Below are 26,926 nucleotides of genomic sequence, written 5' to 3' on the forward strand. Positions count from 1 at the left end.
TACTGAAAAAATGAGAAAACAAATCTAGAAAGGGAGGGGAGAGATAATGTAGAAAGTCTGTTATCTTGGAAGACAACACAAGTTCTCTTCTACTACTCAATACACAATAATCACCGGTACCTGCACTGCTGCTATAATAAAGTGATTTAATTAGTTTGTGGATCAACTGCAACAATTATTTCTGATTAATTAAAAAAATACAGTGTCTAAAGTCAGATTGAAAACTGCTGCAAAATATTTTTCAGCCACCATCTGTAATTCTACTTAGGAGAAATTTAGCTATCCAATCTGCCCTCCCCCAACATAGATATGAAGTATATTGTGGATGATCCATAGTTCTCGCTTTATTGTTGATCATCAACAGCTCCTTCACCTGTTTACAACAATGAAAAGTATTCACTGAAGATTTAGGGCTTGTCTACACTCAGAAAGCTACAGGAGCACAGTAGAATCACTGTGGCACTTCAGCACTGACCGGACGGACACAGATGAGAGGGGTTCTCCTGTTGATGCAGGTAATCCACCTCCCTAAAAGGTGATAGTTAAGTCGATGGAAGAATTCTACATTACCTAGTGTAGTCTACATTAAGATTTAGGTTGGTTTAACTATGCGGCTAAGGGATAGCTCAGAGGTATGAATATTTCAAGACCAATGTAGTGAAACACATCTAATTCTCTAGTATAACATAGGCCTTAACCAAACAAACCCTATTCTCTTACAATTGTGTGCCAACAATAGTGTTTTGATATCCCAGTTTACACTAGAGCTGAGACAGAATGCCCAGCTGTCATAAAACTATTGTCTGAACTGCAACAAAAGTAGAAGTGTAGCTGAGGAAGAAACACAATTTGCTTGCCTATTCCTCCTAGAGTGTGGAGGTGGAAACATTTCTAGTTGCTTGAGTTCAGGGTTGTTTTTATACCCACTAGTCTATACATGAGTGGACAGGACATTGAAGTGGTTGCTTTTGCACGTCACTGGTCTACAGCATTCCTTGAACAGACAACCAGCTAGCAGCAGCATCCTAATAAAAAACATTCTAGAGGTTGTTATGATAGAACTACAGTGTTGCCTTTGTGAGGGGTTTCAGTTTTTAACAACTTTTGTTTGCTTGTAGTTGAACTTATTTTTTTTCCTTATAACCTTGATTAGACATGATCTGAAATTCATAAAAAAGGTTTGATTTATTATTTACCATCACTGTCAAAAAACTGGATGCAACATAAGAACATAAGAACGGCCATACTGGGTCAGACCAAAGGTCCATCTAGCCCAGTATCCTGTCTGCTGACAGTGGCCAATGCCAGATGCCCTAGAGAGAGTGGACACAACAGGTAATCCTCATGTGATTCCTTCCGTCACCCATTTCAAGCCTCTGACAAAGCTGACAAACCATCCCTGCCCACCCTAGCTAATAGCCACTGATGGACCGACCTGTCCTCCATGAATTAACCTAGTTCTTTTTAACCCTCTTGCAGTCTTTTGTTTGTTTTAAACCTGCTGCCTATTAGGGATATCCAGGAGCTGCCAGCCAATTGGCCAGTTGAGGGAGCCAGGCAGCCCAGCCCCACTTCCCCGCAGTGAGCAGTTTCCTGGGGGGCTGGGAAGCGCAGGCCTGGGTCCACCCCCTGAAAGAATGGGCAGCCCAGCTACAGCCTCCCAACAGCAGGGAGCTGCCACTTCCCTGACCTCTCAGTGCCCCATCCTGAGTTCCCCCTGCCCTGAATCCTGCACCCCCAAATCTCCCATCCCCTGCACTCCTGATTCCTGTATCACAGGGTCATGCACCTTGTTAATTATCCCTTGGTTTGGGAGAGAGAGAGAGAGAGATCCGAACAAGTGCACATGATGTCAATGTTGGTCCTTGAGATAAAACTCATTCCACTCGGAGCTGGGAAATCTTAGAGGGAACACTGATCCCTACTACCTATTAATTTCATGTGGTGTCCCCTAGTTCTTGTGTTAAACATAAAACTCACAGTAGCTGAATCCTTCACTGCATTCACATACACGTTTTATAATATTCATAATTGTTACCACATTTTTAAGTAGCATTCAACGCCATCATATAGGCAAAGTTCAACTTGATCCGCAGCTGAAGAAAGTTCCTAATAAGAAGTCATCTGAAGAAGTGAACTGTGCCTACGAAAGCTCATGAAATAGAGATATATATTTTTGGTTAGTCTCTAGGACCATTTTTTTTTGAAGTATTCCTAATAAGTGTTTTCTAAGCAAAAGGAGCAGTTTCCTTCTTAAATATTTACCCCCATTCAAACCTGGGTCTATGTCACTCCCACTACAGCAAAGCATCAAGCAGCAACATTAAGGGCTTGAGCCTACAAGCAGCTGAGCACTGAGTGCATGTTGCCATCTTGCAGAATAATCCATAACTGACTAGTCAATAACACAAGAGTGCCTTCCTCTCTTACAGGGTAATAACCAAATCCAGGTTAACCAGACTACAATAGCCAATATCCCAAGCATCTACATGGAATCCAATTTGCCATAGTGGCCTGATCATCCCAACCACTGCGTACACCCGCTCTCACTGACAAGCCCGTGGAAAATTGCTCAGGATATAGTTACTATCAAGTTAGTAGGGAGTCTCTTGAAGATGACATTGAAATGGATTCTCTCACCTCTATGCTCTGCTTGTCCTCAAAGCTCTCCATCAAGGGCTCTGACAAACATAGCCCCAGCCCCTTTGTCTTCTTATCACTATGCCCACCCTGTCTCCATGCCTAATCTCAGGCTTTGCAATGTCTCTTTCTGCTTCAAGAGGGCTGCCTTACCCCAGCGCCTACCCCCACAATAGAGCAATTCCATTTTAAAATCAAATTTTATGTATTAGCTGGGGGCTGCATGGGATGACTGGCAGGCAATCAGTTCAGAAATTGAGATAGCCATGTTTCTTGTAGGCCATGTGGATGAGGAATTCTAAGGAAAGTAATCCATCAGAGCAGGGTTTTATAGTGGCTAGAGTAGAGAGATTTGCATAACTGAGAAGTTGATACTAAGAAACAAACATAGAATAATTATGCAAATCAGACCCCTACGCTGAAAGAGCATGCAGGGATTTGCATGACTGAAAAACAAACATATAGCCGTGGATTAAGAGCTGTACAGAATCCTGTGTTCTTGACTAGTGGGAAGGACTGTCTTTCAGGGTGGCATGCAATACAGAATAGATCTTCATATACCATATAAACCAATTCCTCACTACATGTGACCAAAAAATCAAGGCAAAACACAAAAGCTATGTATGGTTTTTAAAAAATCTGTTCTCATACAGTACAGTCTGTTACTTTTTTTATTTAAAGGATGGAAATTACCAAGAATATGTGCTATGCCAATTGTTTAAATTAATTTGCTTTTCTCCTGATAGAGATCCTGGGGGTGGATTGAAAGGTACATTCAAAAGCCCCCCCACCGCCTCTTTTAAAAAAAAATACTGCTGAAAGAGCTTTTGCATCTCCCTCCCACGGATCTCTTTGAAATCAACTCAAACACCACCAGAATTACAAAACTGCTAAGTGAACTATTTACACAGCATCTTGCTCATGACGCTGAAACTACACTGACATCAGGAAGAGGAGGAGGAAATGAGAAATAGAGGAGGGTAAAACATAACAAAAGGACCATGGCATTAAGAGGAAAGTGATCACAATTCATTTTAAGTATTAAAAAAATCCAAAAATATAAACTTACACAGTGATAAGCCAGGAAGATTTCTTAAGAGATTAATTAAAATGTAAGAAAGACCAAGGTCTGTAACACCTACAAAGATCTTCACTCCTCTCTTCTTTCTCGCAAACATACCTTTTGAACAGGACAGGCAATCTCTGCTTTTAATGTGAATCCCATAAGAGTCCAATACAAGTTCAAATAGAAAATTACAGAAAAAAGTCAGATGTGAATAAAATAGATTTAAACAAAAACTGACAAATTGAAAAACTTGAAAAAAACAGTTGCAACTTGACAGAAATGTTTTGGATTGGCCCAAAACTAATTTTTTCCATCTTTTTGGTTCAACTGAAATTACTTGTCAACTTGAATAGATTTTGTATTATTATTTTGATTCAGTCTTTTTCAAGTGTTTTTCACACTGTTTTCTTTTTCCTGGATACAGTTCAGAACAGAGCGCTGTTTTGCCACAAAAAGTTGAAACAAGTGTTTCAAAGTGGCTGAAACAAAATATTTTTACTTAAAAATTTAATGAAATTATTTGTCAAAGTAACTCAAATTGCAAATAGTTTTGACATCCTGAAAAATGCATTTATCAGAAAAATTACTGTTGATTGAAAACATTTTGCCTAGTTCTATGCAGGACTTTTTACCCCTGTTTTTTATTGTCTTAAGTTAAAATGAGCATGGTTTGAAGAAACCAGCAGCAGAATTATTTTTCTGAGATTCTGGGCTTCCTAAAATATTTGGACAATTGTCCAGACTTATTTGCAGTATCTCTGTCCACATTCACAGACATAGGTCAGTTCCATAAGTTAGCAAGAAATTAAGCATTTGCTTAAGAATGCCCCTAATCAGAAAAGCGTTTAAAAATGTGCCCAAGTCCCACTAAAGCCAGGTTCTTAAATGCTTTACTAAATAAGGATGGGCTTAAGTATGTGCTTTAAATTAAACACATGCGTAAGTGCTTTGCTGAAACAGGACCTAAAGACTTGTCTACATTTTCAATGTTACTGTGTCTGCACTGCTGTAGCACTTCAGTGTAAACACCACCTGCACTGATGGGAGAATACCTCCCATCTACCTTGGAAACTCACCTTCCAAGAGAGGTGGTATCTTAGTTGATGGAAAAATTCTTCTATCAACTTAGCATTGATAGAAGGCAGGCTAGGTTGTCATTACTATACTGCTTAAAGTATGGCTTTTTCACACCCCTTGAAGAACATAGCTGGATTGACCTTTCTTTTTAATAGCGGTTAGGCCTAAATGTTGACATGACAAGTTTGCTACTCTAAACAAAAGCAAACCTCAACTGCACCTTTTCAGTATGCAAACACTTATACGTAATCTACAACTCTCAATCCTCATTTATTTCAGATGAAGGCCCGATAAAAAATTTTTTCTTTTAATGGGAAGCATTATTTGTCAGTCTCTCAAAGGATACGTCTACACTAGCCCACTAGTTCGAACTAGGGAGGCTAATGAGGGCGACCAAAATTGCTAATGAAGCACGGTATTTACATATCCCGTGCTTGATTAGCATGTTCCCGGCCGGTTGCCATTTTGGAAATTGACTAGCCTGAAGTAACTGCCCACGTCTACACGCGGCAGAGAAGCACGATTCCGAGATAAACCCCTTAGTTCAAATTCAAATTAACAGTTAAACCTCATTCCATTAGAATAGAATTACCTTTGCACAGACACCAAGTCTCAAGTTTTTGCTCAAAAGGTACAACTTTCTCAAAACTATATGAAAATTTGAATTGTAATATGAAAGCTTTTTCTTTTTTTTGGACCAATAATCCTAAGGTTAGGAAAAAATGCAAGGGTCATTTAAGTCTAACCTCCAGCCAAGATTCAGGATTTGTTGTGTCTGAACCAGTGGTCTCCAACCTTTTTATCCCCAACATCACTTTTTAAATTGAAGGGTAACCCAGGATCTACCCTGGAGTTCCCAGAGCTTGTATCCCCCATTCCTTCCTGCACCCCAACACTCTGGGGCTACATCTACACTGCAGGCTTCTTGCGTAAGAAGCCTTTTGCGCAAGAAGCCTTTTGCGCAAGAGTTTTTGCAAAAAACGTCTTCCGCAAGAGCACGTCCACACCTCAAAGCACATTGCAAAAGGGATGTGCTTTTGTGCAAGAGAGCATCCACACTGTATGCATGCTCTTGCGCATGAAAGCTCTGATGGCCATTCACAGAATGGCCATCAGAGATCCTGTGCTTTTTCCCATAAGGGCTTCTTGCTCCTCTGGAGCGTCCACACTTGCCTTTTTGCGCAATAGCTGTAGCGCAAAAAGGAGCTATTCCTCATAGAAGGAGGTTTACCTACATTGGGAAAAGCCCTCTGTTCTGCCGTTTTACTGCTGATTTACTTGTGCAAAAGCGAATTTGAAGTGTGGACGCTCCGCAGGTTTTTGCATAAAAACCTTGCAGTGTAGACATAGCCTGGGTGCAGGAGGGGGCTTCATGCTGCAGCAGAGTGTGGCATGTGGGGCAGGGTGAGGAGCGTGGCTTCTGGGAGGGAATTTGGGTGGTGGCATAGCGAGCAGAGGTGCAGGATGCAACCAAGAGGTGCTTACCACAGGCAGCTCCCAGTTGGCAGTGCAGCGGGGCTCAGGCAAACTGCTTCTGCCTGACCCCAGACCGACCGCTCCTGGAAACACTGGCTGGCTGCGTGTGTGGTCCCTGCAGGAGGATAGGGGAAAAGGGGTCTCCATGTGCTGCACTGCTGCCTATAAGTGCCTGACCAATGGAAGCTGCCTGGACAGTGCTGGGGGCAGCCTGGAGTTGCCTCATTTTCCCTCCTCCTGCCCCTCCACCCCCAGGGCTGCAGAGACTGCCTGCACTCAGTCAGACAGTGGCTTTTAGGAGCATCAGACAAGGCATAGGCAGCCTACCTGAGATTGGGATCGACTGGCAGAGGCTCTAGGACCATAGTGTCCAACATGCCAGCCACTGTCCTCGTGTGGCTCTTTGGCTGGGTGAGTGTGGCTAGTTCACTATAGCAGTAGCCACTACAGTGGCTTCAGAACTGGTTGGATGCCAGTTATAGGATCTACCAATCACGACTGATGGGTTGGTGACTGGTCTAACCCATCCAGCCTCATTTTGAAATCCTCTCCATACAAAAAAGCTTCTACAACCTCGCCAAGCAGTCTTTAACTATAACTAACATTTGCTCTTCATGCAAGTAGACTACAAAGGGAAAATAAGGGTCAATTTACATCCCGTACTCCTATGCATGGGCAAAAGAGGTGAGCCAAAACTTTCACCCTAAGTAGTTAAAATGTTTATCAGACCTTTACTGAGAGAATCAATATACATACATTTATCTAGTCTGGTTAGGGGAGACATCTCAGACTTAGTTCAATCTAATTTACAAGCAACTGAATAGCCAAACTAATCCATCATCTTAAAAACTTTGGATTCAGTTGGGTTCAGAAGATGAGGTGAAGTATACTATTAGCACAGATCTAGAATGAACAGCATCATTAGATTGTCTTCAAGTTAGCCACGTTATTCCCTTAAATCCCACAAGAATAGCAGATCAGTCACAGACTGCAGTTATCTGTCCTAATGCACAGTATAGTACATTAATTGTAGGACTACCTTATTCTCCGCTTTGACCCAGGGGCACTGCTCAGATGTACTTTCTCTTTCAAGAAGAGTGCACTGTTCATTAGGCACTCTTGGCTGTTTAAAAGCTGCAATTTCTAATCATTTCCAAACAAACTGCAATTTCTAATTGTTGCCATTAGAACACTGAACCACTTATGGCTTTTGATGGATTTATTCTGCTATCAAACAGTGCATTTTAATTGGCGTAATCAATGGCTGGCCCAGATGAAAGAAAAGTGAGATTTCATATTCTTTTATGACTCAGTAAGGTGAGGACTGCCTTGTCCTTAACACAACTGAGGTTCAGATTTGCTTATGTCTCTACAACAGACCTTCTAAACAAGTGGATGTTCATTTAAGCAGAAGTCATTTTCAAGCTGTAGCTCTGTGTGGAACTTACACTTCAAAGACTGCTTTTATCCAAAGATCTCAAAACACTTTAAAGATCAAAGGCTAGTTTTTCACTGCTGGATTAGAGCTGGTTGCAAAGTGTTGTAATGTAGCCTAATATTAATTTTAATTTGATCATTTTTAATTGTTCATATTCTGAATGGCTTTCATATTCCTTGAAGTCCATGCACTATTCACACGAGTTGTGTAAGATGAAATTATGGACAAATACAAAAGTATGCCACTTAGGAAGGAACAATTGCGCACACATACAAAACAGGAAGTGACTGTCTAGGAAGGAGTACTGCCGAAATGGATCTGGGGTCATAGTGGATCACAAGCTAAATATGAGTCAACTGTGTAACACTGCTGCAAAAAAAGAAAAGGTGACTCTCGGATGTACCAGCAGTAGTGCTGGAAGTTTGACAAGCGAAGTAATTCTTCTGCTCTAATCTGTGCTGATAATGCCTCAATTAGAGTATTGTGTCCAATTCTGGGTGCCACATTTCAGGAAGATATCAACAACAACACAGAAAAGTAACGAAAATTATTAAAGATCTAGAAACATGACCCCATTAGAGGAAGACTGAAAAACATGGGTTTGTTTAACCAAAGAGAACACTGCTAACCATGTTCAAGTACATAAAAAGTTGTTGTAAGGAGAAGGGTGAAAAATTGTTCTTTAACATAGGACAAAGTAATGATTAGCTAAAATATATGTAAAAACTCATATAGTCAGACAGCTTCCTACTGGCCTCACATAAAATACTCTGCAGCAAAGGTTAAGAATAAATTAAACTAAAATATGCTCCACATTTGCCTATATCAGATTGTTTGTTACATCTGCTAAGTATTTGCCAATGCATACTCCTTTTTGATAAATGTCCATTACAAATTAGAAAAAAACATGGTTCTAGAAATTGGGAGTTTTTTGGAAGCAGGAAGAACACAAGAACAGTTTACAAGCTCTTCAAGGAGAAAACATATAATAAAACATTCCAGAGAGAGAGAACGGAAGAAAATCATCATTTACAGCACCAAGTATCAGAATCAGCATTTGCAGGACCAAGTTTTCACTACATTGTATGACAAGCTCCAAGTTAAGTTTCAATCAGGTGTGGTAGCAGGATGTTTTCATGTACGTAGGCACCACAAAGACAACTCATCTTCCAATGTCTGTTTTTAAACTGGAGTTTTCATATTAACCTGTTTTTTTATCCTTACCTTTATCAGTCTCATTGAGATGAATGAAGTGATCCAGCATGAATGTAAAAAAACTGGACAGCTGAAGAAGAAAAGAAAAACACTGATCATTTCAGATGAAACAAACACGGATGATTATTTTTCTTATTTCTCTTTATTCTTTTCCCACTAATTGGGACACTGAGATAAAAAGATACAGAGGCACGTTGGATCTGTGTCACTAGTTTATAATAACAATGCAACCTTGTCCTCCCTTAGATGTTGCAGCATTCCCCCTTCTTCCTTACTGCAGGCTAGTGGACTGATGCTGATTCATAAACATACACTAATTAAATCAAACAAACTCAAATCCAACAATCTCCTTCAAAGCTAGTTGAAACTGTTCATTTTCAGAACAGAATGAACATTAACTGAGACATTAAACCACATAAAACAAATACGAGTAAACAAAAAGGGACCAAATATTGAAATCAAGCACTGCCTGCTGAAATAGATTATTGACTATAGTCATTCTTCTGTTTTGTAAAAATTTATTAAAAAAGCACTACTAAAAAAGTAAAACGCTTACCAAAAATTAAACTGTATTTGAAAGAAAAGTGTGAGAAATGTAGAAAAATGTGAGGGAAATAATTTTGTTTTTGTTTTTGCCTTTAGGTCAGTGAACCTGCTCCACTCTTTAAAATGTTGATGAGGATGATTGATTGTATTACAGTAGCCCTAGCAGGCTAGAAGGTGTAAAACAGTAAGAGGAAATATCCAGCCTAAAGCATCGACAAACTAAACAGAATGTGAGAGAGGAAGTTTTTAACGCTATTTTACTGAACTCAGGCACAGAGAGGTTAACTGACTTGCTCAATGTCACACCAGAAATCTGTGGTAGAGCCAGAAACTAAATCCAGATCTCCTTAGTCTTGGTCCAGAGCCTTAATTACAAAACCATCTTCCTTCCTCAATTAATAAACAAATGGACTACATAGAACCATAGAGCTGGAAAAGACCTCAGAAGGTCATCAAGTCCAGCCCCCTGCTCTAGGCAGGACCAATACCAACTGAACTTTTTGTTAGCATCCAAAACATCCACAATAACTGGGATTATATAGGATTAGTTATAAACATAATACAAGTAATATAATCCCTCCTGTTTCAGAGAATAAAGTAACCTCTAACTGGTGGGGGCTAGTAGAAAACTTCCTCTATAAGCATGCTATTCCATAATTTTAACTACAGAGTTTGTACACCTTCTTTTGAAGTTTCTGATACTGCTCATTGTCAGAGATAGGTTACTGCACTGGATGGAACAGTGATCCAGTCTGGGGCTATGTCTACACTATGGGGTTTTTCCGGGATACCTCTGGTATCCCGGAAATACTCTGCCGTGTCCAGGGAACATGTCTGCTCTTCCGCTTTTTTTTGCAGAAGAGCAGATGTGCTCTTTTGGAAGCCCTGTCTTCCTCCTCTCATGAGGAAGAAGGGCCCTTCCAAAAGAGGAGACTTTTCCAAAATTTGGCCCAGTGTAGACGAATAAAATTATCAGAAAAAAGTACGCAAATTGCAAAGTGCAACTTGCGGATCTTTTTCCAATAGATCATTGTAGTGTAGACATAGCCTGCCACTTCAATTTCCACATTCCTATTTTTAAACAAATCAGGAAACTGGATGCCCAAAACATTCTGTTGGCACACAAGTGGGAAGTTGCAAAGCATATGTGCAGATATCCATTTTGTTTGTGCAGCTCAGATGCACATTTCTGGAAAATGTGACCTTCATGTTTTACCACGTTAGCCCAAAAACCCAGGAGGACAGACCTGTAGCTGAGCTTGTTCTTCAGCGTATTCAATTGACTGAAAGATGCTAAGAGCGTATTGTCGCCTCATCTCCAGCCGGGCCATATAACACCGATACCACCTCTGAATGAGGATAGCTGCTTTAATTGCTGCCAAAACACAAAGCCACAAAAATACTATGAAACAAAGTTTCTGAGCAGCTACTGTGAAATCAGAAAAGGTGCGTCTAGTCTACCGCACTGTGCCGCCAAACAGCTGATCGGCGCAGTGCAGCAGCCATTTTGATGTAAATGAAGCAGTGATTATTTAAATCGCTGCTTCATTTTCCTGTTTCTAGTAAACTCATCTATATGGCTCCGTCAATGGAGCCATGTAGTCTAGACATACCCTAAGGTACTACAGGACTACTCGTGATTTTTTTTTAAGTTACAGACTAACATGGCTACCCTTCTGAGACTATCGTACATCCTTGGTTGGTTCAATGGGCAAAGAAAAGCCGATACCTCAAAATCTGATGTGAAAGAAAGGAAAGCCTCTGTACAAACTCCATTTTGTAGTATGGACTGAGCACATCTAAACTTGCCTTGAGGAGAATTTACTGTGTTGCGGTCAGCAGTGCTCCCTCCATGAAAATTGCTTGATACTTCATTCAGGGAATATCACAGACAGCCACCAACCTGTGGAGCTATCATTTACAAATGAATCATTCACTGGTCCACCCACATGTAACAATGTTCCCCCACAACACACACACAGAGGAGCCTGTAGTTGAGGCAAGCAGAGCAAAGGGGGAGAGGGATGGAGTGTCTCAGGGGAGCACATGGGAGAGAGACAGACTCCACCTTGAAGTGGGGTGCCGTTCTATGGCAGGGGCCAGTCACTGGCACAAAAAGGGCTCACAGGAGAGACTCTCTCTGGACTGACATGTGGACAAACCTTGGACTTCTACAGTGCAGGTGAGAAGATGGTGTGCTTCAGCACTTCAGCTGTTTTGTAGAACTCTGTAACTTGCTAGTACCGTATATACTCGAGTATAAGCCGAGTTTTTCAGCACAGTTTTTGTGCTGAAAAATGCCCCCCTCGGCTTATACTCGAGTCAGCATCTCGAGAACTGAGGCGGGCAAAGCCTCAGAGGCGCGGGACCCCCCCGCGGCTGCGGCTTCAGTCCGGGAGCCTGTGGTCTGCTGGGGACCGTCCCCAGCAGACCACAGGCTCCCGGACTGAAGCCGCAGCCGCGGGGGGGTCCCGCGCCTCTGAGGCTTTGCCAGAGCAAAGCCTCAGAGGCGCGGGGAACCGCCGCTGCTGCTGCTTCAATCTGGGAGCCTGTGGTCTGCTGGGGACCGTCCCCAGCAGACCACAGGCTCCCGGACTGAAGCCGCAGCCGCGGGGGGTCCCGCGCCTCTGAGGCTTTGCTCTGGCAAAGCCTCAGAAGCGCGGGAACCCGCCCGGTGCCCCTGGTCTGCTGGAGACGGTCTCCAGCAGACCAGGGGCACCGGAGCAGCTTTCGCCCCGACTTCCGGGGCTAGACCCGGTATCTATCTTCATTTTTTACATTTACCAGTAGCTGCCTCATTTCCTACCCTAGGCTTATACTCGAGTCAATACTTTTTCCCAGTTTTTTGGGGTAAAATTAGGTGCCTCGGCTTATATTCGGGTCGACTTATACTCGAGTATATACGGTATTTGTTAGGAGTAAAGTGACTGGTTAAGAAATACCTGGGTTGAGCCTGTATTCCTCTCCTGCTCCCTCCTACCAATAACTGAATGTGTGTGCACCTACCCTGGGCCAGGAGTGAGGGCTGCACCTGGGACCAAGAGCCATGGCAGAGACTGGGGTCTGAAACTGGGGTCAAACTGAGGTCAGAAGCTAGGCCAGAGTGGAGACAGGAGAAGAGCAGAGGGGGGTGGCACTTCCTCCACACCCCCTGTGGGGACTGGCACAGGCTCCACACGCCCCTCCAGGTGTTCCTCTTTGGTCCCCATGGGGCATAGCCTACTGTTTGGGGACCACTGGTGGAAATGGAACTCAGAGCAAGCCAATATAAGTGATTGTGAGAGGACAGGGATGATGGAAAGGTCTCAGACACTGATTCCAGGGTAGTTGGGCTGAGGTGCCCCGTGTCCGAAGAAAGGGTGTCAGGACAAGAGGTCTCAGTTTGAGAGAATGCCCCAAGGTCCCAGAGCTAGAAACAAGATTCCATCTCAACGGTGACAGCTCAGTAGCATGTGGGACCCAGCAACTGGATCCACTCACTACAGACTGGTCACTGCACATAGGGATCATGTCAGGACACCTGTCCTGACATTCCCAGTTTTAAAAATCAGCTGCCAAAAGTTAGGCTCCTAAATAAATGGATTAATTTTCCAAGGCCATAATCAGCTACAGTGCCCATTAAAGTCAACAAGGCCCAGGCAAGCCCAATTTGAAAATGTTGGTCCATGTTTGCAAATGCTACAGACAGCTAGATTCAGTGTGTTGTTATAAAGCAATTACCTAGTATATTAATTTTACCACAAGAAAACCTCAGTCAAGCATCAGCTAAAAGCCCTGTCTGCTTCAAGTGTGATGAGAGTGGCATTAAGTGTGTTTTGACTAGATCGTATTTATTATTCAGTTACTACATTACCTTATAATACATGCATATTTCATATCTACTGACCTTTCATTCCCCTTAGAGCAGCAGAAAAATTGTAAATCACAATTGGCTATTTATTTAAGATTGCAGTTTCAAATTTTGCCATTCATATTTTCATGGTAAGTTTCCTTATTGGACCCCTCTAAGGCCTCATTTAGTCTTTATATTATTTTAAAAATTCAACTGATGCATTTCCACTTGACAGGAATCAGAGAAGGGCTCAGGAATTTTCACTAACAATAAAATAGCTTTCTCCATTCTCCTCTCCCCACTCTGACCCCTGATAATTAAAGGGACTGCAACAAGCAGTTATTATTTATTATTTATATTACCACATTACCTAACAGCCTTACTCATGGACCATGACCCCATTACAATAGGCACGGTATAAATGCAAAACAAGGCAGTCCTGTACCAAAGAGCTTACAGCCTATGTAATAGTTAAAATTTTTATATTTTTCTGACTTCTGATTAAAATGCAACCCTCTCACTAATGGGCTTAATCCCATACAGCACAGACACTGAGTGTTACAACAATCCAGTGCAAGGTATTAAAGTGACAGAGCAGAAGAGGGATAGCCAGGAAACCCAATCTTGCATTAATAAGAATGCTGTTCCACAGGGCCACCAAGTTACTTCTGCTTAGTAACAGTAGTCAGACTCAGGCCAGAGTGGAAGTTGGTAGCTAAAGCTCCACATACACACATTTCAGAACAGAATTTAAATCCATGCCATCTGACAACTCACCTCTTTTTACACCACACTCCTGAGAACACCTGAATAGCTAAACATGACTATAAATACTTTATCTTGTTCCTTGTGGAGTATTACACACAAGCTCTGGTTCTCCACTGCCTTACACTTTGTCCATTTCACGTGGACAGTGGAGAATCAGGCCCCTAGTACTTACCCCAACTTGCGCTAACACATAGGACACAGACTCAGTATCTGAAACAGTCAAAAGAATCTGTATGCCTTCCCTGACTGTAGGGTACAAGGTACAGCAGCCACAGGGTTGCCCTAACATGCTCTGGTTAGAATATATTCCTGCCAGGGATCAGTTGAGGTGTATTGTGCTCCAGCCCCCGTCAAACCAGAAACAGAGATGTAGTCTCTGGCCAGAAAAAAGAAGACGCTAAAATGGTGCACAGGAGAAGTAAAGTGGAAGAGATAATGGATTTTTTTATATTAATGTAAAAAATATCATAAAACAAATAAAACCAGCAATGGGGGTTTACTTTTTTTTTTAAACAGAGAACAGGCCATACACGAGATCAGCAATGCAGAGACAACAATTTACACCTGCTTATTGCTTCATCTGCCCATTGATATTGGAGACTATAAAGAACCACTTGCTGTACTCTCTAAGGGTATGTCTACACTACCCCGCTAGTTCGAACTAGCGGGGGTAATGTAGTCATCCGCAGTTGCAAATGAAGCCCGGGATTTGAATTTCCCGGGCTTCATTTGCATGAAGCCGGCCGGCGCCATTTTTAAATGCCGGCTAGTTCGAACCCCGTACAGTGCGGCTACATGCGGCACGGAGTAGTTAGTTCGGATTAGGCTTCTAATCCGAACTAGCTGTACTCCTCGTGTACAGCTCTGGGTGCTACTGGACCAACCCAGCAGCACCCCAGCTGCTCTGCCCCAGGCGTCCTGATTCAGCCGCTGCTGGTCAGTTTCAGCAGCGGCTGAATCAGGACGCCTGGGGCAGAGCAGCTGGGGTGCTGCTGGGTTGCTCCAGCAGCGCCGAGAAGCGGCGCTACTGGAGCAACCCAGCAGCACCCCAGCTGCTCTGCCCCAGGCGTCCCCAAGTCAGCCGCTGAAACTGACCAGCGCTGACTACAGGAAGCCTGGGGCAGAGTTGCTCTGCCCTGGGCTTCCTGGAATCAGCCGCTGGTCAGTTTCAGCAGCAGCTGACTTGGGGACGTCTGGGGTTCTTAAGTTGAATCTGTATGTAAGTCGGAACTGGCGTCCAGATTCAGCCTGTTGAAACTGATCAGCGGCTGATTCCAGGAAGCCCGGGGCAGAGCAACTCTGCCTCAGGCTTCCTGTAGTCAGCCGCTGGTCAGTTTCAGCAGCGGCTGAATCTGGACGCCAGTTCCGACTTACATACAGATTCAACTTAAGAACAAACCTACAGTCCCTATCTTGTAAGTAACCCAGGGACTGCCTGTAGTTCCATCACAGAAACACTGAACATAGTCCACTTCAGATGAAGAATATAACGGATGATTTTCAAAAGCAATTGTGCTGAAAATTGTGCCTTATAAAAGACTCAGAATATAAATATTCATTTGCATACTTGTTAATAGTAGCACTTATGTTATTATGGTCATTTAGTTGCAAACAAATTAGATGGAACACCATCTTCACAAACTGATCTGGCACAGTAAAGCTCCCATGTTAAAAAAAAGAGTCTTTCATTGTTTATGGGAGAACTTTAAACCAGCCAGTTCCCTATAAAATGCATGCTGTTAATTGATAAGAAGAGATATATAGCTTAGGGACAGTGCATGTGTTGTGAGATCACATCATTCTTTTTAAAAGTGTGATTTTAAAATACATGAAATCATAGATCTGCATGATTTAATTATTGCCACAGGCAACTTGTATTTTTAATGTCTGACAGCACAGAACTGCACTGGAGAAAGAGTGTATAGAGCCAATAAAGCTTTATTAAACAAGTACAAGAAGTTTCAATCCAACTTTAGAATAGGGCAGGCTATTCTATGCCTCAGCAGTCTAGTGTGGAAGGCTGTTGGAACCATGGTCCACTACCTCCTCTGTGCCTCTTTTGGAGCATTTGTTTCCTCAGGAATTGTCTGATGGAGTGGTCCCTGAACCACCCTCTAACCTAACCCTCCTCCCCAGCATATTACTGCAATTCTCATTGAACTAGAGAGCACAGATTGTCTTCATGGGACTACAATTCAAGAGACCCCAGTGGCATTTCCATCTCTGTTCATCCTTTTTTGTGACCTTAGACATATTATTTAATATATCTGTCCCGGTGTCTCTGTTCATCATCTGTAAAACGAGCAGAAAAATTCCCCTCCCTTTCTGTCTTGCAGACTACAAAGTTCTTCAAGGAAGGGACTATTTCTTACTATGTACAGCACCAAGCATCATGAAAGCTTTGCTTCCTGATTGAGCCTTTAAGTACTACAGTCTGTCTCCGACTTACGAACCGGTTATGGACCAAGCAATTGGTCGTAACTCAGTTTGTTTGTAAGTCGGACCCCATTGAGTTACACGCGACCGTGCTGTTCGTAAGCGCGGATTGCATTCGTAACTCGGGGTCCGCTATTTACGACATTTTTGGTCGTAACTGCGAACGGATGTAAGTCGACTGTTCGCAACTCGGGGACTGGCTGTATTGTAATGCATAATAATAAAGCTTGTGCAAGGCATGTGAAAGGGGAAAAGTTTGGCATCTCAAGCTTCCCCCACTCCTCAGCACAGTGCAAAAGCTAGGCACATTCCAGCTCTGTGCCAAGCACTATTATCATATACCACAATGTAACATTTTTTTTAACAGTATTAACTTTGAATTTTTACTGAAGTACCAAAGAGATTTGTCATCCAACCAACTAATTGACATTAGGCAAGAAATTAAAGAAAACACTGCTTTGTAGATTAATCTTTCTGTAGTGCAATTACTGATTCTGACCATTATTGAGGTAACTGTTTCATTTTAGTTTCCTTTTAACTATTAGAGTTGTTCTGCTAGTTACCTTCAAACCTTAACCAATATTTGAAAATCTAATATCCTTTTAAAAAGAGAATTTAAAACAACATTTAATCTAAGCCATTGCCTGGTAACAGAACTGGGGGGGGGGGGGAGGGGAGTGCAACCCTTTAATTCTTTTACATTGTTGACAGAGGATAACAAGGATGACAAATGATACAGGTGTGTCACCTACCTCTCTCTGACTTTTTTGCCCGACTCCGAGTCATAGAAGTGCCACATCCCATGGCTTTAGTACAGATTGTGCATCAACTTAATTTCGCTTCATAGGCAATGGATTTTTCTCATCCAACAGTGTTACAAGAATTTCCTTTATGTTCCACTTATGATGCAATGAACCACCCCAAGCCGATTCACTCCTGTTATGAGTGCTAATGAGGAAGAGGTGCCGGGGGAGGTAACAAAAAAGAAAGTGGTTAACAGCATGGTATCTACTGTGCAACTCAGCAGAGATCATTAAAGCTCGTTATGAAATACTGTATGTCATGTGATGTGAAAACTGAACCTAACAAACAGTGTAGGGTTATTTTCCAGAACTCAGCAGCAGTAGCCTCATATTGCTGTTGCCTGCATTTGGGTCAGATGAAGATCTATAAATAAAGTTTTCTTTTCTGAATGAAATGCTACATACTGACTGGAAAGTAATATGTACCAGTGAGCTATTGAAAGTTTTACTACCAGTGACAGGAAACTGCAGAGAAATTCTTTTTGTTATTGTGATTTGAAGACTAGTGCATCAGAATTTAACAAATATATAATTAAATGCAAATAATATTATAATTATTAAACCAAAAAAACATTTTAATATGATTCATCCTACCATTTATCAGTACATTGCACTTAATCTTTCAGGTTGCATCTACACTGCACCCGTAGGTCAAAATAAGATACGCAATCTGAGCTACACAAATTGCGTATCTTATTTTGATCTAATTTTGAAATTTGAAATTTGTCGCTACGTACATAGTGCCAAATTTCAAAATAAACCACTATTCTGAAACGTCCCTTAACCCTTGTGGAACAAGGGGATGCCAGAACAGCAAGCCCATTATTTTGAATGTTATTTTGAAATAACGAGCTGTTTCAAAAGATGCAGAATAGCTATTTCGGGATACCTCCAGTATTCTGTTTGCTTTATAAAGGTTGGAAGGTAACAGGTAGTGTAGTGTATATATGAAAACTGAAGCACCCAAATTAGAGGACACTTTTGAAAACTCATGTTTGACTTTTAATTAATTTAGATGACAAGATCTTTGGGGGCAGGGAATGCAATGGTTTTGTAAAACACAGCATATATTTGCAGCAGTATATTAGTTATGCCATACACAGATGATCCCGTATACAGTCAGATAAAAGACAGAGCAGGCTTTGGGGTTCAGCGGCCACACAGATGAAACCCACAAGCCTCTTACCTCTTATTCTTCCCCTATCACCAATAAGCCCTCTAATTTTTTCCATCGCTATGCAGAATAAATTTTGTTATGTGCATGGAGGCATATGTAGATGTACACCAGGAAAAACACATGTTGACAGCTGTCAGCACTCTGCTAATAGGCTGGGCAACATTAGAATCTCTCCTGGGTGATGTATAAAGGAAAGGAAAGGCAAGGCAAGGAAAGGAAAGAGCCTGAAGCATGGGCCTGGTGCTTGAACCAAAGTAAGCAAGAGTTATACTATGAGTAACAGACAGACTGTGTCAATAGCAGCTGTTTGCCTGCAAGACAGTGTCTCTCGACATTAGAACAGCTAGGCACTACTAAAAGCACATGAAATATGCACCAAGACAGCACAAGAACATCCCAACTTAGTACATGATAAAATAGTTTAAAACAACAAGAGTGAAAGCATAACAACAGCTATTGAATGTTTTAGAGGAAACATTCAATACACAGGCAGGTACCAAATGTGTCAGTAATGCCTAAGATGATACTTACAGGATATGTCTACACTGGCATGAATTTCCGGAAATGCTTAAAACAGAATAGTTTTCGTTATAAGTATTTCCGGAAAAAGAGCATCTACACTGGCAGGCTGCTTTTCCGGAAAAGCCCTTTTTCCGGAAAAGTGTCCGTGGCCAATGTAGACGCACTTTTCCGGAAAAGAGCCCCGATCGTCATTTCCGCGATTGGGGCTTTTTTCCGGAAAAGACTACTGGGATGTCTACACTGGCCCTTTTCCGGAACAGTGTTCCAGAATAAGGACTTATGCCCGAGCGGGAGCAGAATAGTTTTTCCGGAATAGCGGCTGATTTTGTACAGTTCAACGTCGTTGCTTTTCCGGAAATTCAAGGGCCAGTGTAGACAGCTAGCAGCTTATTCCGGAAAAGTGGCTGATTTTCTGGAATAAGTGGCCCAGTGTAGACACAGCCTACAGTGTATATCATAAATAGTTTATCTTTAACTAGAAATGTTGAGGTACTTCGATTTAACTCTGGCTGGTGTAGGAGGCAATAGTGAAATCCATACTATTGGCTGAGCCATGCTGATTGTCACGGGTACAAACACATAGGGCTCTGAGACTACCGATGACTATTAATATATTTTGTTCATAAAGTACAATAAATCTGACTCAGGTGCCTTCATATCTTATCTGAGTCCATGGTCTTTGGAGGCTCTTGTGAAGTCTATCATGCTAGCTACATGTGCAGAGCTGGCATGATACACTAAAGGGGCATACAAAAACACACGAAGCCAAATATTTATCATCACTGATGGAGCAGAAGACCTGTCCGGACGCCACACCAGTGAATTCTGCATTTACTATATTACAGTCCTGACCTACTACAGATGCCCAAGTGCTCAGTTTACAGGAAACGGTGTCTATTGAGATTTCTTAATTTGTGCAAGGGCTTGCTAGGGCTCAGGCCTGGCACCTCTAGGCTTGACAATTCATAGTCCTGGCACCTTCAGGCTTGCCATGTCAGTAACAAAATATAAAAATTGCTTGAGCCCCAGCACCTCTTTCATTACAAATTAAGCACTTCTTATAGGGATGTAAGGGTATGTCTACACTAGCCCCCTAGTTTGAACTAGGGTGGCTAATGTAGGCATTTGAACTTGCAAATGAAGCCCAGGATTTCAATATCCCGGGCTTCATTTGCATGTTCCCAGGCGGGTGCCATTTTTAAATCCCCTTAGTTCGAACTGACTGCCCACAGCTACACGCGGCAGTCAGAAGTTAGTCCAAACTAAGTCATTAGTTCGGATTAACTGTTACACCTCATTGCACCCGTGTAGCCGCAGGCAGTCAGTTCGAATTAAGGGGATTTAAAAATGGCGCCCGCCCGGGAACATGTAAATGAAGCCAGGGATATTTAAATCCCAGGCTTCATGTGCAAGTTCGAATGCCTACATTAGCCACCCTAGTTCGAACTAGGGGGCTAGTGAAGACATACCCTAAGAGACTAGTCGACTAGTTGACAGAAGCTTATCAGACAGTCGACTACTGATGCGACTAGTTGCTCCCCCCCCTTACTGCCTCTATTAGAGAGAGGCAGCGGGGGAGGGGGGATGAAAGGGGGTGGAGCAGGAGTTGGTCCTGAAGGGAGCAGGCTTAAAAGCCAGTTCCCCCCAGCACTTTCTCCACGGGGGGCAGGGGTAGTATAGGCACAGCAGGGACTGAAGCCGTCTCCACTCACACTGTTTGTGCTGCTGGGGCTCTTGTACATTTCAAAGGCTGAGGCACCACGGGAGTGCAGGGCCTACAGGGAGTCCCCCACTGGTGTTGCACTCCCTGCGGGGCTTCCACTTTTTAACTGTAGCAAGAGTCCACTGCATATTTCTTGCGCAAAAGCCTATGCGAATGAAGCGTGGATTAGCATATTGTTGTGCTTCATTTGCATAATTAATTAGGGACCGTTTTTGCACAAGAGGCTTTTGCACAAAAAGGAGCCATCTATGCAGCTCCTTTTTGCACAAAAACACCCTCTTGTGCAAGAGCCGGTCTTCCACATTTTTTCATTAATGTATTCAATTTTTCTATGTAAAATATAATTAAACCTTCTGGATTTATAGCATTATCTCTTTTTATTGTTTTGTATAGCATTTGCATCCACTATACTAGTCATTGGTTAAGATTTTGTCTAATGATATGCAGTATCACAGCCTGGGATCAGACCAGCTATGAACTTCAAGAGAATCTGGATCCAAACTTCTTGCTCCAGTACTCCTCTTGTACAGAGTATGCATGTAGCCCATTTGTTATGAACATGTAATTTTAAGAAGCATTTACCATTTTTTAAACAGGACTTTTAAAAATAGATATGAAAATGCATTGGGTGATAGGATATCCATAAGCAAACGTCGCATTTGTCCACTTTGGATGTTATTTTCCTTGGAGATACCTAGACATTTTGCCATAGTTAAAGGGAAGAACACTGTAAATCAAGACTGATAAAAATGTGCAATAAATCATTTAGGGCATGATACTGCAAACTGTTAAATACACTCAAATGCCCTTTGGTATAATGGAAGTTGAAGGTGCTCAGAACCTCATAAGATTGCATCCTTAAAATCAACAGTGATGTACTTAAAATAACTTTGAAGTTAAGAAGAGGATGTGAACAGTAGCTTTTTAAGAGCAATAAGCTTTTCATGTACTGATTATTTTTCTAATAAGGTCTTTCACATAAGGTATGATTAGCATTTCTATTTAAGTGATTTGCAGTGACTATAAATGTGAATGAAAGAAATAAAATACATTATATTTCAATATACCTACTTTCACTTTCTGTTTCAATATAATTACTATATATTTGAGAGAGTTTGCCTATCTGGCCATTTGTTCAAGAACTCCTAAACTGTAAGAACTAGAACTACAAAATGTGTTATACAGCTTCCTCTTATCATAACTTAAAGCAAGGTAAGAGTTTGGTTGTGCCAGAAAAACAGGATGTGCCTGGAATGCGATTGCTTCTCATAAAACCAAACAGAAAAGAGACAGACTCACCAGGCAGGTGAAATGGGCTGGCTGGGAGTGCATCCCCCATCCCATCTGAGATTGCCCCAGCACTGAGCCTCCCCCCCCCCCCAGACGCTCTGTAGGGAAGACAAGGGAGGACTGAAGTTCCCCTCCTCCCCCCACCCTGATTCATACAGGAACATTGCTGGCTGTTCCTTCGTCAGGGAGTGAGGGAAAAGTTCACAGTCTGCTGCATTCCTCACTCTGGCTGCGGAGCGCAGGGGGCAAACGAAATCTGAACCTGCCACAGATGGGCGACATGCACCCCTTCCCTGGATGTGCCTGCTGGAGACGCAGTGGCCATGGAGAAGTGCTTCTCACTTGGTCCCAAGCTGCTGCAGTGACAGAGGGCTGGGGTAGTCCTCTCTCCCTGAGGCAGCCTGACTACTGAACCTCACATCCCGTGCCCCACCCTAGAGCAATGATTTAAATGAAGCTTGAACATTTACATTTTATTTCCCAAAAACCAAAAATTAATTGAGTTAAGGATTCGAGCGATGGCAGGTACATCTTCTAGCTATTAATAAAATAAATATTGTATGTAACAAAGAGCCAGTTAATGTCTTGAATTGAATTCAATATTGAATTGACCAAACTATTTCTGTACATTGCCATGGGTGATGCATCTCAAAAACCAGGCCAGGAATCAATACAGAACAAATGCAGTAATAAAGGCAACTCCAAATTCCTATGCATCATGGAAAGTATAGCATTTTTGGTAACAAAGAAGTAAATGAAATATGTTTCACAACTTCAGATCACAAAGCACTCTGTCCCCATCTACTCAGAATTCCTGGATTGCTGGTCCAAACCATTTTCAACTTTTTAAGATGAACCACTCTGATTTTTACCATAGCAGTAAACAAAATAATCTGTATTACCATACACTCTCTGTCATTCATTGTACAAAGCTGTCTTGCAGTTAATTTGCTCTTTAAATAGTGAATTAGAAGTGATCCTAACCCTTCCACCCACCCGCACCCCCCACGTAAATTACCTGTTTTCTTCTGCTTCAGCAATGAAGAGAGCTTCCACACAAGTGTCTTTAGAAGAAGAAAAAAACAGTCTCTTTTTGGAATCAGTCCTTTTAAGGATCCCAGACTGCAGTACTGGTGCCCTCCTTAGCTTCCTCTGTGGAAATCTTTTAAGCCCTGCTTAAAATATGAATACAATACGATAAAGAGCTGCTTTCCATCTTCCAGCTGGTTACAGGATCAGAGCACTACAGACACAGAGCTAAACTGAACAGATGCTGTTGCTGGAGCTGTACTGTCTCTATGCTCCCAGAATCTCAAACAGAGAAAGATCTGCTGCCCAAGTTATTTGCTTCAAATATGAAGTCATATGATCACTTTCAAGAACAGCCATTGCACAGGGACTATGAAACAACAATTTGCATATGATCTGAACAGCATTATTACACAAATATAAAAGGGAATTTGGGCCCTACTGCGTTGCGAGTTCCAATGTACAGTCCCAGTGAGAGACCCAGTTTGCTAATTCCATTTAATAGCATAGCATTGGGTCGATCTGTTAGTGCTGGAATATTTTAGAAAACAATTATACTCTCTTATTGTATGGCACTCAAAAACTTTGTTGAGGAACTTCACAGAAATGCCTATCAACTAATAACATTCAGTAAGCAAAATACACACACTGCTTAGAGTGGACCAACTCATTGTTTCCCCAACCCATGTGGAGAGTAGGGTATCAGATACTGCTCAGGGTCAGAGAGGCACATGTGGGGCATGGTAGAACACATCATACCCAATTCTACATGAACTACCTACAAGCTGAGGCTTTATGAAAAGCCTCAGGTTTATTAACTCCTGAGCTGAGCAAATCTCGGCTGCAAATAGGGTTACCAGATGGTTTCAAAAAAATACTGGATACATTTGATCTCAGATCACGGGGGGGAGAGGGGCTGGCCGGGAGGAGGTCGGGAGGAGCGGGGCTGGCCGGGGAGATCGGGGGAGGGAGGAACTGGCCGGCAGGAAGCAGGGCTGGCTGGGCGGAGAGCTGGGGGAACTGGTTGGCGGGGAGTGGGGCTGGCCCGGGCACACGTAGTTTCTGAGGTGATGTCCATCCCGCCCCAGCTCAGCCCTTCTCCTCTCTACTGTGTAGTTGCATACTGCCTAGCTGGTAGACACGCTCACGCTGTGTGAGCATGTCTACCAGCCAGGCAGTACGCAACTACATACTGATTATCATGATAATAATAAAATGTACTTAATTAATTTTCTCAATTTGTTTCCCAGACAGAAAGCTCAAATACTGGACTGTCTGGTTCAGAACCGGACACCTGGCAACCCTAGCTGCAAAATTCATCTTTAAAGAGTTTGGGAAGGGCGGATTCCAGAGACCGCTGCACCAAAAGAAGTCCTTGCAGAACAGAGAACAGTATAAAGCTAAGAAGGAGCACAGAGCTTCTAGTACAGCCTCAAGGCCTGCCAGGATCTCAGGTGGCCAAGTCTCCTGTTGCTTCCAGAGAAGGGTATAACCCTCCTTGCTGCTCTGAAAAAGGAATTCGGAGGAAGCTCTTTGCTGGTTTCTTGGGCCTTACACAGGTTTTCTCATGTAAGCCATGATCTGACTTACATGTAACATGGGTGTAAAATCCAGACTGACTTCAGTGAAGTTATGTTGGTATTAGGGATGTAAGCAATTAATCGACTGTCTGATAACCATAAGCATATTGGACAGTCAACTAGTTCCTTGACTGGTCACTTCTCCCCCCGGTCCCCGGTTGCTGCCTCTATCAGAGGCAGCAAGGGGGGAGCAGGAGCCAGTGCTGGGGGCACCAGCTTAAAAGCTGGTTGCCCCCCAGCAATGTTTCCACTGGGGGCAGGGGAAGCAGAGGGGTAGTGAGGACCAGGCATGAACCGGGAATCAGCTGATTCCCAGCTCACACCCTGTCTCAGATGCTGCACCTCTGTTGGCTCTTAATACATGTAAAAGGCAGAGCTGCAGCAGGGTTAGGTCCTGGGATCAGGAGCTAACCCCTCTGCAGCTCCCCCACTTATCAACTAATCAACTAGTCAATGGAAATTCCATCGACTAGTCGATTAAACTAAATTTAACATCCCTAGTTGGTATAACTTGGGAATAACTGAAGACTGACTTTGGCTCACTGGTCCATATTTTGCTCTCCCGTGGGGCATGTTATATGCAATTTGGGACATACTCTAGAAATGCTTTTTCTGTGGGGGGCTAATTCAGATCCCAAACACAATGCAATCTGCATTCTATGATTCTTTACTACTAAAAAAATTATTCTGCTTTTAGCATAGTAGAATGGCTTGAGGACATCATGACCCTACATGCCACCAAAAGCACATAGCATATATTACTCAGTAATCTAGTTCTAATATAGCACATCTCTGACACTGGAGTGTCTTTGTGCAATTTACTACAGGCTTTGAGCTAATGAGCATCATCTACATATGCCCAGGCCTATTAACAAACTTCATACATTTAAAGGCTTCTCAAAGGTCTCAGCTAGTCCCAGAGGGTAAGGCAAGACATATATATTCATTCATTACTCTCCCATGTGAAAAAAATAATAATCAACAATACCCTTCCCAATACCAAAATTTGGTCATGTCACTGCTCAGAAATCTAAACTTTTTTTTTTAAAGGGAATGATTTCTTTATTTTTTTAAGGGAATGAAACAGTAATAAGAATTGTTAAGGACTTAACACAAAACACTACTAAAAATATTTTCAGAGATGTGAAACAAAGGTCTTGGCCACTTGTGGTCATTTAAGACCTATGGCACTTTTTTTAAGAGCAGTAGTGTTAAAACTTAAGGACCTGAACAGATTCCAATTTGGATAACAACATTCTTCCTACATATATTTTCTCCCAGAGTTGTTTTTCCCCAAATCTTTAAAAAAAATTGTCTTTCTTAGGCATTGTTTTACTAAGATCAATCTTAATCTTCCTGTCTCTTAAAGCACCCTTTGATTTCAGTAAGGCTTTTACCCAGGAAAGGAGCCACTGTCAGGCCCCAAAAACTTTAAATTAAAACAGATTTATAAATAAAAATGTGCCTACAGTTTCATCAATTTTGTTTTTAGTCGACCTGCAAAAACACTGAGTTTTAAGACCAGCAGTGACCATTAGATCATCTAATCTAACCTCCTATGTGACATAGGCCACAGTATTTCATCCAGTTATCTCTGTAGTAAGCCAAATCACTTGTGTTTGGCTAATGCATATCTGCTAGAAAGACATCCACTCTTCATCGAAGGATGGCAGATCTACTGCTTCCCTTGGTATTTTCTCCCCAGGACGTTTCTTGTAAATGTCATAAATCTTATCTTGAGATCTATGTACAAGTCTCTACAATGTAAAGTGGAATCCCAGTGATAGAATGGATTTTTTTTTTAAGTTTAAAATTATTTTGTGGCAGAGTTGGATCAAATTCTTAATTCTTAACTTTCCTAGGATACAAGTATCTATTGACTGACTGCACTCTGTTAATAACACAGCCCCTCATTCTTTGGCTTAGTGGTCTGGTGTGACTAGCCTTAATGGGAACTTGATAAAGGGAATGGTCAGAGCCACCTCTCCAATTACCAAAGGGGATCATGATACTATGCAACTTGAGGAAACAGAAGTAAATGCAGTTTCCAAGTTAACCTCTCTATGTTCCTGTCCCACGATATAGGGTTATCACTAACTAAGCAACTCCCCCGTTTAGATACTGCAGGCAGAACATACAACGTTCAATCAGCAAGGCTATGCACATACCATTTAACTGAACATAGGGTATACCATGCACCATTAGGGCACTGAAAGACGTTATAGTGAGAGCTGATTCTTGAAACAGCTAGTAGGCAACAACCTATATCTGTGAGAGCCAGAATGACTAGAACAGGGGCAGCCAATAA

General features: G+C 42.2%; 1 protein-coding gene across 1 annotated transcript in view; it reads right to left on the reverse strand.

Annotated features, from left to right (window-relative positions):
- PPEF1 (protein phosphatase with EF-hand domain 1) overlaps nucleotides 1–17,651 on the reverse strand; it is a 60,621-nt gene extending 42,970 nt beyond the window's left edge. The window contains exons 1-3 of the mRNA XM_089774963.1: nucleotides 17,247–17,651; nucleotides 10,706–10,833; nucleotides 8,904–8,982 (exon numbers count right to left, since the gene is read on the reverse strand). Coding sequence (XP_089631089.1) covers nucleotides 8,904–8,982; nucleotides 10,706–10,833; nucleotides 17,247–17,298 — 259 coding nt within the window. The 5' untranslated portion in view covers nucleotides 17,299–17,651. The remainder of the gene's footprint in view (nucleotides 1–8,903; nucleotides 8,983–10,705; nucleotides 10,834–17,246) is intronic.
- Nucleotides 17,652–26,926: the final 9,275 nt, after the last annotated feature.

Source organism: Pelodiscus sinensis, chromosome 1 (assembly GCF_052426305.1).
Source record: "Pelodiscus sinensis isolate ZL-2025 chromosome 1, ASM5242630v1, whole genome shotgun sequence".
Lineage (NCBI taxonomy): Eukaryota > Metazoa > Chordata > Testudines > Trionychidae > Pelodiscus > Pelodiscus sinensis.